Raw genomic sequence first — 15,058 nt, forward strand, 5'->3', positions numbered from 1 at the left:
AGAAATGAGGAAGAAAGAGAAAAGGATAAACAAAAGCGTCCGGTATGGCGTCAATATTAGGCTACTTGCAAGGTTTTCTTATTAAAGAAATGGTCACAGAACACTTGGAAAACAACGATAGGATTGATCAGAAGCAAAATGAATTCATGCTTGACAAATATGATGCATGGTTTTTACATTACAATTGGCAGCATACTTATATTTGAAGCAGAGTTTAGGGAGCACTTGAATTTATAACTGTTCTTTGATGAGGTGCCACACAGGTTATCGCTCACAATCAACGCATTGGAATGGGGTGTCACATCCTGGCCTGGGAAAACGAATGCAACAGTCCAGACGAATCACAGAAAAGGAATTTTGGAATTGGGAAACTGTAAACAGTGCGGAGGGCAGAGAATATTTGAAACACTCCCCAAGATAGCGACTTAAACTGAGTCCCGGAGTGCATTTAACAACATAGCAATTGTTCGGATATAGAGGAATCAAGGGATAAGAAAATATTGCTTAACAGTGATGTTGAGTTACAAGGTCAAACGAGGAAGACTTGAATTCTGGTAGAGCCGTGACGGCCCGAAGGACATTTCCATACTTCTGCTTTTTACGATCTCATTTCCTCCGCCCCGCGTCAGGCAGACAGTAGCCGGTCCAATCAGCGCTGCCGCTTCTAACGACTGACTCCAGTGATCAGGCCCGGAGACCAGGAAGAGCGGCTAAGTCTCCGAGTGTAACAGAGACAGAAGCTGTTCTGTTGGGATGGAGGGGCTGCCGCTCACCGCCCTGGCTCTTTGTCTCTTCATATCTACAGGTGAGGATCACTCTCTTGGAGAGATAGTTATCAGAGAATCAACCCTGCGGCCGATTGTTGGAGAAAAGTTTGTTGCAGAGTGCAGGAAACGATCGAATTAATTGAGCCAAGTACAAATTCTGTCAAGTATGCCCACTTCTTCCACGCTTTCTGTAACATGAGCTTTTTTTTCCTCACAGGGCAGAATTTTAACATCCACACAGAGCACAGCCGGATCAATGCCACCGTCGGCGGCGACGCTTTATTTTCAGTGCGGCCGTCAGCTGCGCTTAAGTCTGGGAACTGGGCTTTTGGAGGGAAGACTATCGCCACGTGGATCGGTAGATTGACGGATTTCCATAATGCGTACCGGTCACGGGCTAAGTTACTCCCCAACGGGTCGCTCCGCCTGAAGTCTGTGCAAGTTACAGACAGCGGGGTTTACCGTGTGACCATGATTCCACTCTTTGGCTCTCAAAGAACAACGACAATCACTTTGTGGGTATCTGGTGAGTGAGACATTGATCTTGTTCAATGAATTATTTTCAGACTGTTATGGTCATTCTCTGCCTGTGAAGAATGAATATGAATTGAGCTTCACTGTCTAATTCACTTCTAGTTTACAATGTAACATACTATCTTGATTGGAGAACGTTTTATTTTCCGGTATGGAAAATAAAACGGACCATTGGAAATAATCTATTTTCGATTAAGTTTGGAATTTCCCCACCCCCCCGACAGGGATGGGTCTGCTGGCCAAATACAGGAAGAGATTATATGTGGGTGTGGAACTAGGCGCCGTGTGACCAGCCGATCCCTCTTTTCCGACCGTTCTCCTCTGGTTGCGCCCATGTTACAGAAGTTACAGGGAATTACAATCAGTTATACTTCGTACAAAGTCCCAAGTTTTCATCATCTCCATTTGATTTCTGGCGCGAGGATTCAGGGAAATCACGGCTAAATTTAGTGTCAGGACAAATGACGTCACTGCAGTGAAAACCGAGTATTTGTCCACTGTGAGTTTCAGTCTTAGTGAGCTGAAAGTTTGAAGTTCTGCTTGAATAGGCGAGGATACTGGTCTTACTGACTTCACTTCAACTGAACCCGTGCATTTTGAAGGGACCCGCACTCAAACCTTTATCCTCACTGAGGTCTGTGATCAAACATTATTGTTGAACATTATCGTTGAACACATTGGAATATTAAAAAGAAAGTGCTGCTATTTACTGTTAAGAAAGGGCAATAGATAGAGGACATGGAGTTAATGTATAAAACGATATTATTGGAGATACTCACCAGGCAGGCGGCAGATGTGAGCAGACAAGGAAAGTTGATCTTCCAGATCAACAGCATTTCAGCAGAACTCTGGGTGAAAAAAATGTTTAGACATCCCATGCGATGGGAATCAAAGGATATTACACGGACTGTTTGTATCCAATAACGAAGAAAGATGCAGTAATACTGTACAGGGTTGAATACCGGGGAATGGTGTTTAGCCGAGGTTGTCAAATTGTTTGGGGTGTTAATAAGACAGTCAGGGCAGCGGAAAGCTCCTTCTGTAAATGTGGGAAGTCAGGGAACTTCATGGCCTCCCTAACGAATACATCTGTGGGAAGTGCACCCAGCTGCAGCTCCTGACAGAGCAGGTCATGGAACTGTAAGTGTAGTTGGATGTAATCAGGATTATCCAGGAGGCTGAGAATGTCATAGATGAGAGTCTTAGTGAGGAGGTCACACTCAGGTGCAGGTACAGATAAATGGATGCCCACCAGGAGGAGGCAAACAGTGCAGCTTTCCCCTGTGGTCATTACCCTCACTAACAGGTATACTGCTAGGGGAATGACCCTTCAGAGGACAGAAGCAGCAGCCTGGTTAGTGGTATCGTGCCCAGCTCTGAGTCAAAGAAGTTAGGCAGAGCGGTAGTAATAGGGGACTCGATAGTAAATGGCACAGATAGGCGTTTCTGCGGCCGCAATCGAGAATCCAGGATGGTGTGTTGCCTCCTTGGTGCCAGGGTCAAAGATGTCTCTCAGCGATACGGAATATGCTGAGAGGGGAGGGTTTGCAGCCAGAGGTCGTTGTCCATATCGGTATCAATAAATTAAGTAGGAGAAGGAAAGAGGTCCTGCAAAGGAATTTTAGGGACTAAGTAGAAAGTTAAAAAAGCAGGACTTCCAACGTTGTAATCTCAGGATTTCTACCGGTGCTATGTGCCAGTGAAGTGAGAAATCGATACATACTGGAGTTCAATAAATGGCTAAGGAGCTGGTGCAGGAAGGAGAGCTTTAGATTTATAGATCATTGAGCTCTCTTCCAGGGCAGTTAGGACCTGAACGAACAAAACGGTTTACACTTGAATTGAAGAAGAACCAGTATTCTCGCCGGGGGGTTCGCTAGTGCTACTCGGGAGGGTTTATACTAGTGTGAGATGGGAACCACTGCAGCAGAACAATTGATGGTAAGGTTGAGGGCAAGAAAGATGGTATGACAAGTAATACTGAAAGGAAGGAGAGCAAGTTTCAGGCTAAGAAACATGCTGGGACTGGATGGACTGAAATGTGTTTATTTCAACGCTCTGAGTATTATGGTTAAAGAAGATGAAGGCAGAGCCTGAATCAGTACATGGAATTGCGACGTTGTTGCCATAGCAGAAACCTCGTTGCGTGAGGGACAGGACTGGCAGTTTAACGTCCGTGGGTTTCGTGGTTTTATACGTGGTACAAGAGGGGAATGAGTGTAATAGGTGGAAGGGTCGAACTACTGATAAGGGAAAATGTCACAGCAGAGCTCACACAGGACATACTGAAGGGCTCATCCACAGATGAAATTTGGGTGGAGCTCATAAATAGGAAAGGTGCAATTACGCTGATGGGATTATTCTGCAGGATCCCCAATAGATAACCAGAGGTACAGGAACAGATACAGTATGTAGACCGATTATGAAAAGGTGCAGAAACAACAGGGTTGTCAGAGTGGGGGACTTTAACTTCCCCAGTATTGATTTGAAATTCCATAATACAATTGCGGGAGGGGAAATTACCACAGGATAAGACAAGAGCTACGAGGTGTTGATCAGCAGCAACTGCTGTCGGACAAGTCCACGTCTGACATGTGGGAGTTGTTTAAAGATCAGCTGATCAGGGTTCAAGATCGGTATGTTCTGCTAAGGGGTAAGGACAAGGATGGCAAGTTTAGGGAACCTTGGTTAACCGCAGAGTTCCTAAATTTACTGAGCAAAAAAGAGGAACCATGCATAAGGTTTCGGAAGCTAAATTCATACTGGACCTTTGTGGAATATATAGATACAGGAAAGAGGTCTTGCAGGCGATTTGGAAGGCCAAAAGTGGCCATTGAATTACCTCGGGAGAACAGGGTCAAAGATAATCCCAAGGCGCATTATAGTAAGAAAAAGAGTATAAAGAAGGAGAGGGTAGGTTCACTCAAGTATAAAGGAGGGAATTTGTGCTTACAGTCAGAGCAACTGGATGAGTAATTTGCGTCGGTATTTACCCAGGAGAAGGATTTGGAGGACAGTGAAACCAGAGTGGGGCATGCTGATGTGCTGGGACATTTTGAGATCAAGGAGGAAGTAATAGTGGATCTTCTGAAAAGCATTTCGGTTGATAGGTCCCCAAGGCCAGATGGCACATATCCCACAATATTGAAGGAAACAAGAGAGGAGACTGCTAGGCTTTGACAAAGAAAACATAATCCCCTGCTTCATTCCGAACTGTGTTTCTGCAACCAGCTAACTTTTCACCATGAAGACATCCCCACAGACCACACCACACGCCCCCAGTATCACAGCAAAACTATTATCCAGAAATTGGTAGAGATACGTCGCTATTCCGTGGATGAGAGGGTGCAGTGACTCCTTCCCCGATCGGTATGGAAGCCACAATCTCCAGTAGGTGTATCCTAAGAGGACACTGAGTGCACACTGAAACTCAGACTAGGCCCCACCGTAATACTGAGACTGAAATTGGTCCGGTATGTTGCAGAATGAAACTGGGATTCATCCCCGTCCGTACACATTTAAACTGCGTCCATAAAGTATGTACCGCAAAGTTGACTAACCTCACAGCAAGGATGGAGTCCAGAAATTGCCAGACACGCGTCGCTTTTCCTTGGACGAGGAGGACTACATCCTTGCACACTGAAACTTGGACTGGGACGAGGTTCACATGAAGGGACTGGGACTTGCCATTATATTGCACACGGGCCCGAAAACTTACGATGGCATCGATTGCATCTGCTCGTTGCAATTTTCAACCGCACATTGGCCTTCTGTTTTGGAGGTTTTCGTGGATTCTGTCGCGCGAACTATACAACAACTGCCAAGATGAACTAATTTTTACTGGCGTAGCTCTGTGCTCCAGGCAGGGGGCAGAGTCAGGTTTCTAGTTGTTAGCTATCAGTGAAAAATGTTATTAAATTAAGATGGCTCCAGCGTGGATGACTTGACGATCTCTGTCAGTCCTCCAAATTACCGCGTCTCTTTTATAGACCAATACATTTACCGGGGTGCAGGGAACGTGTTGATGTGAACTTTCTCTGGTGTTTAGCTGCTATACCTCTCCCCCTCTACTTCTCTGCTGCTTTTCCTTTTCGTGTACCTTACTGTAATACATTCGGTGCGTTTGTTTTAGACGGACCGGATCGTCCAAATATCGCCACTAACCCTGACACCCCTACTTACACTGCTGGAAGCAACATCACTTTGACATGTTCCATAGAGTCCAGCCCATTCACTGGAAACACGTCTCAACTGTGCTTCTTTTGAAACTGGACAGCAATTTATCCTGGCTGATATATCTGTGAAGGACGCGGGATATTACACTTGTCAGGTCTTTCCACTCTTCCACAAGAAGGTGAAATGTCGTCGTGTAGTACAATAGCGGTGGAGTGCATTTGTTAATTGAACTAACCGGTTCAACTTTAACAGGATATCGATTAAAAATATTCATTTTGCATGCAAAACTTTGAGCATTGATTAAGAAAATGCGATGTTTTCATTTTGCTGATAAACCTTTGCTTTTAGCATACGACTTTCTTGTTTGTTGCAGTTAAGATTTTCCAACTGATGTTTCATAATGAAAATATCAGGGAGTTTTCGCCCTCACTGTCATTCTTTTTCTTGCACTATCATCGTCAGATGAAAATCTCTGATTATCCCACCAATGAAGGCACGTAAACATTTAATCCAGTTTGTAATTTTGCCTTCAACGCCAAACATTACTCTCTTCAGTTCTGTCATGTTGCTTTATCCAGGGAATAGATTTGATCAAACAGCCTGCTGTCGTCTCCAAGGAAAGGATGCATACAGCTCTTCGGTTTGGTTTGCTGCGTTGAATGCATTGACAGTACAATTCGCGTATTTATGCACACTCGGTCTCTTTTCTCATGGGAAAATCAGACTGAAGGTTAGTATTTAAATTATTGCACAATAACAGGAAACACAGCGGGTCAGTGAGTGTCTGTTCAGAGAGAAGCGCTCAGTGTTCCAGGAAGATAACGTCATACTTCACACAACAGAAGGTTTTGACGGAGTGGACGTAGAATGAATGTTTCACCCTCTTGGTACAGGAAACTAGACACGGTCAACAGCACAACCACCATGATTCCAATGGGGAGTTCAGAAAAAGTAACCGTCACCCAAATGCTGGTGAGAAATTGAGAACATTTCCGCAGGTTGGTGCATTTGATTGGTAGTTGAAGATGCGGATGAGGAAATTGGAGTCCAGCGTTGCAAAAGAAATTTGGACGGGGATTGATGAGACTTTCGAGGAAGCGCGGGCGTTCACATCGACGCCAGATAAAGGTTGTGATGCAGTTTGCTACATTGGTAGAGCAGATATGGATCCTAACCTTGCCTTTATGAGGATGTGATGTGGTAATTAGGAGCCAAATGCCGTTGACTAGAAGTAAGAGATGGTCTGCCCTGGTTTGACCCTGTAACTAGCATTAACTCCACCCTGTTGTCAACGTTTCCGAAAGCAGCGGGTAGTTACTCTGGATGGCCTGTCTGATCTGATGTCAGCATTGTTGCTGCAACTTGTTGTTCAGTGAATTCAGTCAACTCTTTTGCAACTTAAACCAATGTTTTCTTGATCTCATCCCCCTCCAGCTTTGAATTTAGTTATCTTTCCTATATAACTGAAGTTTGTAGAAACTTACTCCAGCCTGCTGCCTGAATTGTTTTTCCATTATATATCGTTACCTCCAGAAGTACCAGCAGCACTCACAGGACATGGAAACATGTTTCAAGTGTTTTGTTTTTGTCAAAACATACAACAATGACTTAGTGATGAGGAATGGGGTTTGGTAGAACATTGCCTTTGTGATTTGCAGCCTGTGACCAGTGGTCTGTCACAGTAATAGATGCTGGGGCACTTACTGTTTGTTGCATACATGGACCATTTTCATTTGACATTTATTTACAGAGAGGGCGTCCGAAGTCACGGTGTCGACCAACAATTCAACTCCAGTAGAAAACGGCGATACCATTGAACTGACTTGTCACGCTCGAGGCACTGTGCAGACACGGACATGGTTGAAGAATAACCAGACAATCCCGGAAAATGGTAGAATATTTACATCTCCAGGCAAAGCCACACTGACTATAACCAGTCTTAACAGAAATGACTCAGGGACATACAAGTGCGTCGTTAATGAGGATTTCAACAGCCCCGCTGGAGAGATCTACGTGCAAGTTTACTGTACGTAAGCAGGTAAACAACAAAATTAGTTTGCACTGAAGTGCAGAAATGACATAGTTTCTCCGTTTATAGATGGACCAGAGAAGATAAGAATTCTGCCGCAGGCTCCATTTGTGGCAATTCCTGGGTCGAATCTGACATTAACTTGCTTTGCACTGTCCTTTCCAAGAGGTGATTATGCATGGTACAACGGGAGCAATAAGCTACAAACTGGGCAGCAGTATACCATCGAGTCAGTAAGCTCAGTTGACAGTGGGAATTATACATGTCAGGTTATCAACAGCGTAACCAAAAGGAGCAGTAATCTCACTGTCCATGTTACCACGCAAGGTGAGTGAATGGTTCTCTCATGGCTCCAGTCAAATCAGCTGCATAATGATCAAACCTTTCCATTTCCCGAACAACTCCTTCTCTCTCTCTCTCTCTCTCTCTCTCTCTCTCTCTCTCTCTCTCTCTCTCTCTCTCTCTCTCATCTCTCCTCTCTCTCTCTCTCTCTCTCTCTCCTCTTCGTTCCGACTGCTAATCAGGAAAAAGAACATCGCCATGAAGCTTCTCTGTGTTGTCCAGAAAATTGAATCTTCTCGCGCGAATCGACATCACAGGGAATGCAAAGTGAATTGCCTATTTACCAAAGAGTCAAACTATCACCCCACAGGGAAACAGGCCCTTCAGCTCAGCCGGTCCATGGCGACCAAGATGCCCCATCCAAGATAATCAATTTTGCCAGCGTTTGGTCCACATCCCTCTAAACCCCATATATCCATATATCTGTCCAACTGTCTTTTAAATGTTGTTATTGTACCAGCCTCAACCACTTCCTCTGGCAGACCATTCCACATACCACATACCATCCTTTGTTTAAAACAAGTTGCCGCTCAGGTTCCTATTAAATATTTCTGCTCTCATCTTAAACCTGTGCCCTCCAGTTCTTGATTCCACAATCCTGGGAAAAACATTGAGTACATTTACCCCATCTATATTCCTCATGATTTTATACAACTCTGTAAGATCACCTCTCAGTCTCCAACGCTCCAAGGATAAAGGTCCTCGCCTGTCCAACCTCTCCCAATTACTCAGTCCCTCAAATCCTGGAAGCACTCTTGTAATTCTTTTTCTACACTCTTTCCAGTTTAATAACCTCTGCCTTGATTTCCTCTTGTCCTTAATTTAGGTGCCGAATACCTTGATATTCTCTCTAACAGGACTCCACCAAGGACATCCATGGCCCCTCCTGGCTCTACCAGTTCCTATCCTGAGCTATTTCCTGGCTTCTTTATAATCCTAAAGTGCCCTGTTTGATTTTCGCTTCATAAACCTTGGATACTCTTCAGTTTTCTTCTTGACTAAATTCACCACCTCTCTTGTAATCCAAGGTTCCCTCACCTTGCCATCCTTGTCCTCTCTTCTTACTGGAACATCCCTGCCCTGTACTCTGTGCAGTTCGTCCTTAAAAACCCTCCACTTGACAGATGTGGACTGCTCAAAAAAACATCTGTTCCCAAATAACTCTCCCCATTTTCTGCAAACACTCTCGTAATTTTCCCTGTTCCAATTTTATAATCTCCTGAAAAGTGCATGCTATCCATAAAGCTATCTTAAAACTTATGGAGTTGTGATCACTATTTCCTTAATGTTCTCCCACTGAAAGGTCTGTAAGATGGCCAAGCTCCTTTCCAAATTTCAGGTCCAGTATGGCCCGTCGTCTAGCCGGTCAACCGGACACTGATTTAAGAAACCCTCTTGGATGTATGTAACAAATGCTGCCCCGTCTAAACCTCTTGCGATAAGGACGTCCCAGTCGATAGTGGTACATCGTACTCAGGACAGCAACCCTGTTTTTCTTCATGTCCCGGGTTCTATTTGGGGCAAGTTTGATAAAACCATCAGAGTGATTGCACCCTTCTTATTTTTGAGTTCTCCCCATATAGACTCGGTGAATGAGCCCTCCATCATGTCCCCTCTTGAGTGCAGCTGTGACGCTGTCTCTGATTAATAGTGCAATTACCACCCCATCTTCTACCTCCCCCTCTATCGTTTCTGAACCATCGAAACCCTGGAACGTTAAGCATCTAGTCCTGCCCCTATCTCAACCACGTCTCTGTAACGGCCACGACATCATTGTCCCATGTACTTGATCCATGCTCTAAGTTCATCTGCCTTACTCTTAATAATCGGAGCACTGAAATAAACATACTTCAACACGTCAGTCCCATCTTGTCTATTACCTTTACCCTGCATATTGTTCCTTATAGATTTTCACGTCATAATATTTGCCTTCCTCTAAATACGTCATTTTCTCAATATGTGACTGGAATTCTTGAGTATTTTATACTTTCTGGCTCTTTGTGTGTTCAACGTTCTCAGAAAATCGGCTATTAACGTGTCTTTTTTCTGGTTTGAATCTAAAGTTTTTTTGACTAATATGCGGACGAGTGATATCCGTCTGTTCAGAGAACGTTGAGCACAGTTTTTATACCTTATTATTTTCATTGCAATGTGAACAGTTTAGCGTCTTGGTCTGTCATCATTTCTCCAGCGGTTCGTCACTCTCGATCTGGTACATCAACCACTCTATAACAACACTTTATTTTTTTTTAAATGTATTCGTCATCTTAATCAAATTGCTACTGTAACGCATTTGTTTCCGGGAAACATTGTTTCCACACTTTTGCAGATGTCAGTAATACCTTAAACCCTGGCGCCATCGCAGGAATAGTGGTTCGTTTACTTTTGGGTCTGTTCTGCGGCATCAGTGTTTGGTTGATTGCAAGAAACACAGACAGGTAAAATAGATTTCTGCGAGTGTCACTTTTGCATCTGATATTTGTGAGAACACTTTTGCACAATTGATCTTTAAGTTACAGGCACAAAAGCCAGTGCCACCCACGTAACAGGCTTATCAGAAAGAAGAAAAATGAAACACGTGGCTTTAAAAGGACGTTAAAAGCAAATTTTCGAAGAAAGGTGAATGGAGGAAGTTATCATTGTAGGAACGAAACCATTATACTGGGGTCAGTGTTGTGGGCATTGCAATGTTCAGTGATTATTCATAACCAAGACTTGTGGGTCCTAGGCATAATTTCTACATTTTCTGACGACACCACACTTGGCAATGTTGTGATCGGCGTAGCGGACAGTGATATATTGAAGCAGCATTTAAACATGAGGATGGAACGGGCGGACGCTTGACAGATGAAATTTCTTGCGGATAAATCTCGAGTGAAGTTTGTTAGGTAGGAAGAACGAGGAGAAGCGGTACAGAATGAAGGCCACTGTTGTAACGGGACGCAGAAGCAGTGGGACGACAGTGCTTCTGTGCACTGATCATGGAAAGTGGCGAGGCAGGACGACAAAACGGTCAATAAGGCACGGACAAGTCTGGGCTTTATCCATAGAAGCGGGAAATATTAGAGGAAGGGAGTTACGCAACACATTAAAAACTTGCATACTAAACAGCAATTTATTTTTGTCATTTCTGGTCACCACTTTATAAGAAGCAGGCCAGGACTTCAGAGAGAGGTGTACTCCAAAACAGATGTACGACAGTGGGTCCTGGGATCAGAGATGCATTGGACGGACTGAGACTTGTTTATTTTTGGTAAAGAGAATGGTTGAGTGGAGATTTGACTGAAGCACATAAACTAATGTGGAGGGTGGACCATGTGGAAAGCGGGAGGTTGGTTTCCTTGGTGATATAGTGAAGGATTAAAGATCACAGGAACAAAGTAAAGGGGGCGGGTTTTAAAAGAGACGAAGAAAGGCTTATTTCGCACAGAGCATTGTTGGAACATCGAACGCCCTACCTGCAGATGCCTTAAATACAGGCCCAATGTCGCCATTCAGAGGTAGCTGGATAGATATATGGTGGAGAAATACTTGTGAGGGGACGGAGATATGTCAGGGGGTGGAGCTAGAGCCAGACCAAAATATCTTGCACTGCTTCACGGCCATAACCTATGATGTTGATACGGAGCAGTAATGAAATAGGACACCCGATAACTGAAACAGTTTCAAAGAATAACTGGAGACACAAGACACTTGCTGGAATCTGGAGCAAGGCATAAAACGCTGGAGGAACACAGTCGGTCAGAAAGCATCTATTGAGGGAAATGGAGAGTAGAGGTTTCCGGTGGAGACGACAGATGGAGGGTCTCGATAAAGGGTCTGGACTCGAAACGTCCGCTGTCCATTTCCCTCCGTAGGTGCTGCCTGACTCGTTTTTTGTGTTCCTGATGGAATAACTGGACACCCATGAAATTGGACCAGAATCAGTTGTCACTCAGTGTAGCAGTCCAAGGAAATAACTTCCTGCAGAATTCACCTTTTGACCTATTTGTTTATTTAGGGTGAAAGGTCCACCACAGGCGAAATATGACATGAGCATCACTTCAGGAGGAAAGAGTGAGTGAACTCCTTTTCAACTACTCTGTTACTGTGTTCATGGAAGTTTAAACAGTCCCTGTTAATGTAGCTCTGGGAATTGATTTGATGACCTGTGTATCACAGAGCTACCGAAGCTGAATTTTTCCATCTTATTGAAAGATCAGTAATGCCGCTCATTTTGCTGGTTAAGTAAGTTGAACTTTTCAACTCAAGACTACAATGTGAGTGCTGAAAGGGAACGGTAGTTTATGTAAACTAAATTTCAAATTATTTTGATCATACCTATTCATGGAATCATCTGATCATGGCCAGGGGAGTGAATGTAACTAATGTGATAGCTGGTACTGTGGAATGGGACGGGATAGATTTGCTCTGTGGTGACTAACTTCTCGTAATGTTTTTTGCTGTTGTGACTAAATATGTTTTCTTCCCATAGGCGCCTTGGCTGCAAACGCCGCGAACGCATTGCAGACGTATGAAAATTTTCCAAGTGATGAACAGGTTGGTATCTGGTCTTGTATTCATGATCACAGATTTTGTTTTAAGTAGAGAAAATGATACATTGCAGGCATGATAGTAACTTTGCATTTGGCAACTGTGAATTGGGGGCATCGGACTTCTTTGCTGAGTGTCGGACATCTTAAACCTCTTAATTCCCGGCATAGGGACGTTGATGACAACGCCCGTAGTTGTTGTGCGCCTCTGGTTGACCATGATCTGAAGAATCAGTTTCATGTCCACGCATTTAGGGTCTGGAGTCACACAGGTGGGGAAGGCTGGGTAACGATGGCAGATTTCTGTCTGTGATCAGTTCTGATCCAAGTAACTGTTTGTGACAAGCAGCAGTTTCTGATTACCATCACTGAGACCACAGATTTTAACACGTATCTCAGGTGATTCTTAAAATTGAATCCCCCACTTACACTTCCAGCTGTAAACGTATGCCACATGAGGAACGATTATGAAGGCGAGCTGCTCGTCAAGTACCAACCACCACGCCACTGTATTACTGTAACCTCACGAATGGTGTCATGACATTCAGAATTGTTCCTGATGACAGGGAGAATATTTCATTCTCACACTGAATCAAAGTCAGGCGGTGCGCACAATGGGCGAACGGTGCAATTTTTTTCCAAGCAGAAATAACTGTGGACATTAATCTTCCCGGAGTTCATGTGCGGGGAGAGATAGTAGAATTCCATGTTCCATTGCGTAAAGATAATTCATGTTATTTTCTCCATCCAGAATGTAAGTTCGAGTGCGCCAGATGGAAACTCCATTTATATGGTAAGATAATTATTGTGTACATTCCTTTTTGAAGTAAATTCTTCAATTTCACCTACTAAGAAACAAAACCAAGAGTCAGGCATTCGGCCCCTCGAGCATCCTCCGCCATTCAATACCGTCGCAACTGTGTGTCTCAGATGCGCTTTCCATCCTGAACCTCGTGTTCATCGATTCCTTTCAGTGTCCAAGTGTTAAATACACACAAGACATTGTCTATGTTCTTCCAATTCTCATTTGACACTGACTACTTCTGTTACTATATGTTGCGAATCATAACGATTTCTTCACGTTTAACAGGGACTGAAGCGGGAAGATCGATCCGTTTACAGTGATCTAAAGAGGTATATGGACAAAATATTCGACAAGCAATCCAAAATGTTACTTAAAAAGGAAAAGTATCCATTATTTTCCATGTCTGGGAATCGTGTAAAGGGCGAAGGGCCGGGGTTCTGCCGTCTCTCATGTCGCCTTCTGATTATCAGATGTCAGACATGTAACGGTGTCGGACTGCAGTCAGGCGGGAACAGGCAGGGAGTCAATGATTTTCACAGAATCAATTTTCGTGAACCCGTGGCCTTTCAAAACAGATAGTGTCTGGAACGACGTATTATCAGGATATCTCAGATTCAAACAAAATTGCCCCTGTGTGACCCTATTAACTTTACCTCCTTACGGTTGCCTGCTGGAGTCAACATGAACTATATGTCGTTTCCACAGATGACGTCACTGGTGACTAAGATGGTTGTTTCCTGAATGGCGACGGCAGAAGTCAACCGATCGAGGAAGATGCCACTGTGAAATACGTCTCTCACATTTCTTTTACAACTGTTTTCCATGTCCCCTCCCCCCAGATGCCTCCCGAGTGTCACATCCTCACAACGGAGACATCCCTGAGGATTGAGTTGCTGGTGTCATCTCGCCTTGTTTCCCTCACCTCAGCCCACTCTCCTCCATCCCATGCAAAACTGATGCACACTCTTCCCGCTATCACCCTCATTTCACCTCTCAACGTTGCCATGTGCGATGTGATCTGTGTAACTTCTGACCCAGAGCATGGACTGGTCCGTCTCTGACTATGTCCAACCCTCAGTCCCCGAACCATTGCAGTATCTCTCTCAAACCGTCAGCTTGGATTCGATTATCTGTTCAGGCCGTCCGGTGACCCTGACTTCCCCTTTTCATGCCCCAATAATCTTCGCCTTGCCGTCCCCTGCCCTCCTTTGGCTAAAGCAGAAGTCTTCACTCACTGAGTACTGCGTGATGTAATGTTGTTGCACAACCTGTCAGCAGATTTTTCCGGGCGAAATCCAGACGCATCTCCCGCTGACAGAGGTTTTGGGATCATTTAGGGTGCAAATGACAACCACAGTGCCTGTCACCTGAACCACAGAACCAGCATCTGCCAGGAGCCTCCCTTCTGTCGTCCCGCCACCCCTTTCGAAATGTGAGAGTTATCACTCTCTATAGAACCATAGAACAATACCGCACAATACACGACCTTCAGCCCACCATGTTGTGCCGACCTTCAAACCGCACCTAAGACTATCTAACTCCTTCCTCCCACATATCCCTCTATTTTAAATTCCTCCATATGCTTGTCTAACAACCTTCCTTCCCGCCCTCAGCCTGTGGCAGGAAGGCAAAAGCGGATGTGGAAGGAGTGGCGGGTCAACAGGCCGGGAGGGCAGAAGCGCGACTTTGCAATGGCCCGGAAGTGAAGAGTTCGCATTAGGGTTTGGTAAAGATAAAGACACCGAATATTCTCGGTGGTAATTCATGCTTCATTTGTCAATGCTCTGAGTCTATGAAAGAAAGAGAATGTACTGAGGGGACAATATGGCATTATCTAACCATGCCCTAGACTAAAATAAGGACGAAAGATGCA

At 44.4% G+C, this 15,058-nt stretch overlaps 1 protein-coding gene across 1 annotated transcript; it reads left to right on the forward strand.

The window, feature by feature from the left end:
- Positions 1–741: 741 nt before the first annotated feature.
- LOC127587149 (carcinoembryonic antigen-related cell adhesion molecule 6-like) lies at positions 742–14,074 on the forward strand. The gene is made up of 9 exons (XM_052045342.1): positions 742–805; positions 985–1,293; positions 7,228–7,503; positions 7,576–7,833; positions 10,178–10,286; positions 11,849–11,904; positions 12,323–12,387; positions 13,132–13,173; positions 13,891–14,074. The coding sequence occupies exons 1-9, from the start codon at positions 754–756 to the stop codon at positions 13,924–13,926; spliced, it is 1,203 nt and encodes a 400-aa protein (XP_051901302.1). The 5' UTR covers positions 742–753; the 3' UTR covers positions 13,927–14,074.
- The last annotated feature ends 984 nt before the right edge of the window (positions 14,075–15,058 follow it).

This window comes from Pristis pectinata, chromosome 39 (genome assembly GCF_009764475.1).
Source record: "Pristis pectinata isolate sPriPec2 chromosome 39, sPriPec2.1.pri, whole genome shotgun sequence".
NCBI classification, from domain to species: Eukaryota; Metazoa; Chordata; class Chondrichthyes; order Rhinopristiformes; family Pristidae; genus Pristis; species Pristis pectinata.

Excerpts from the sequence above, each read along its gene's own strand:
- LOC127587149 (XM_052045342.1), top strand. The coding sequence starts at position 754 with ATGGAGGGGCTGCCGCTCACCGCCCTGGCTCTTTGTCTCTTCATATCT. Across the intron at positions 1,294-7,227 it reads AATCACTTTGTGGGTATCTG|AGAGGGCGTCCGAAGTCACG; the intron begins GTGAGTGAGACA and ends ATTTATTTACAG. Across the intron at positions 11,905-12,322 it reads CATCACTTCAGGAGGAAAGA|GCGCCTTGGCTGCAAACGCC; the intron begins GTGAGTGAACTC and ends TTCTTCCCATAG.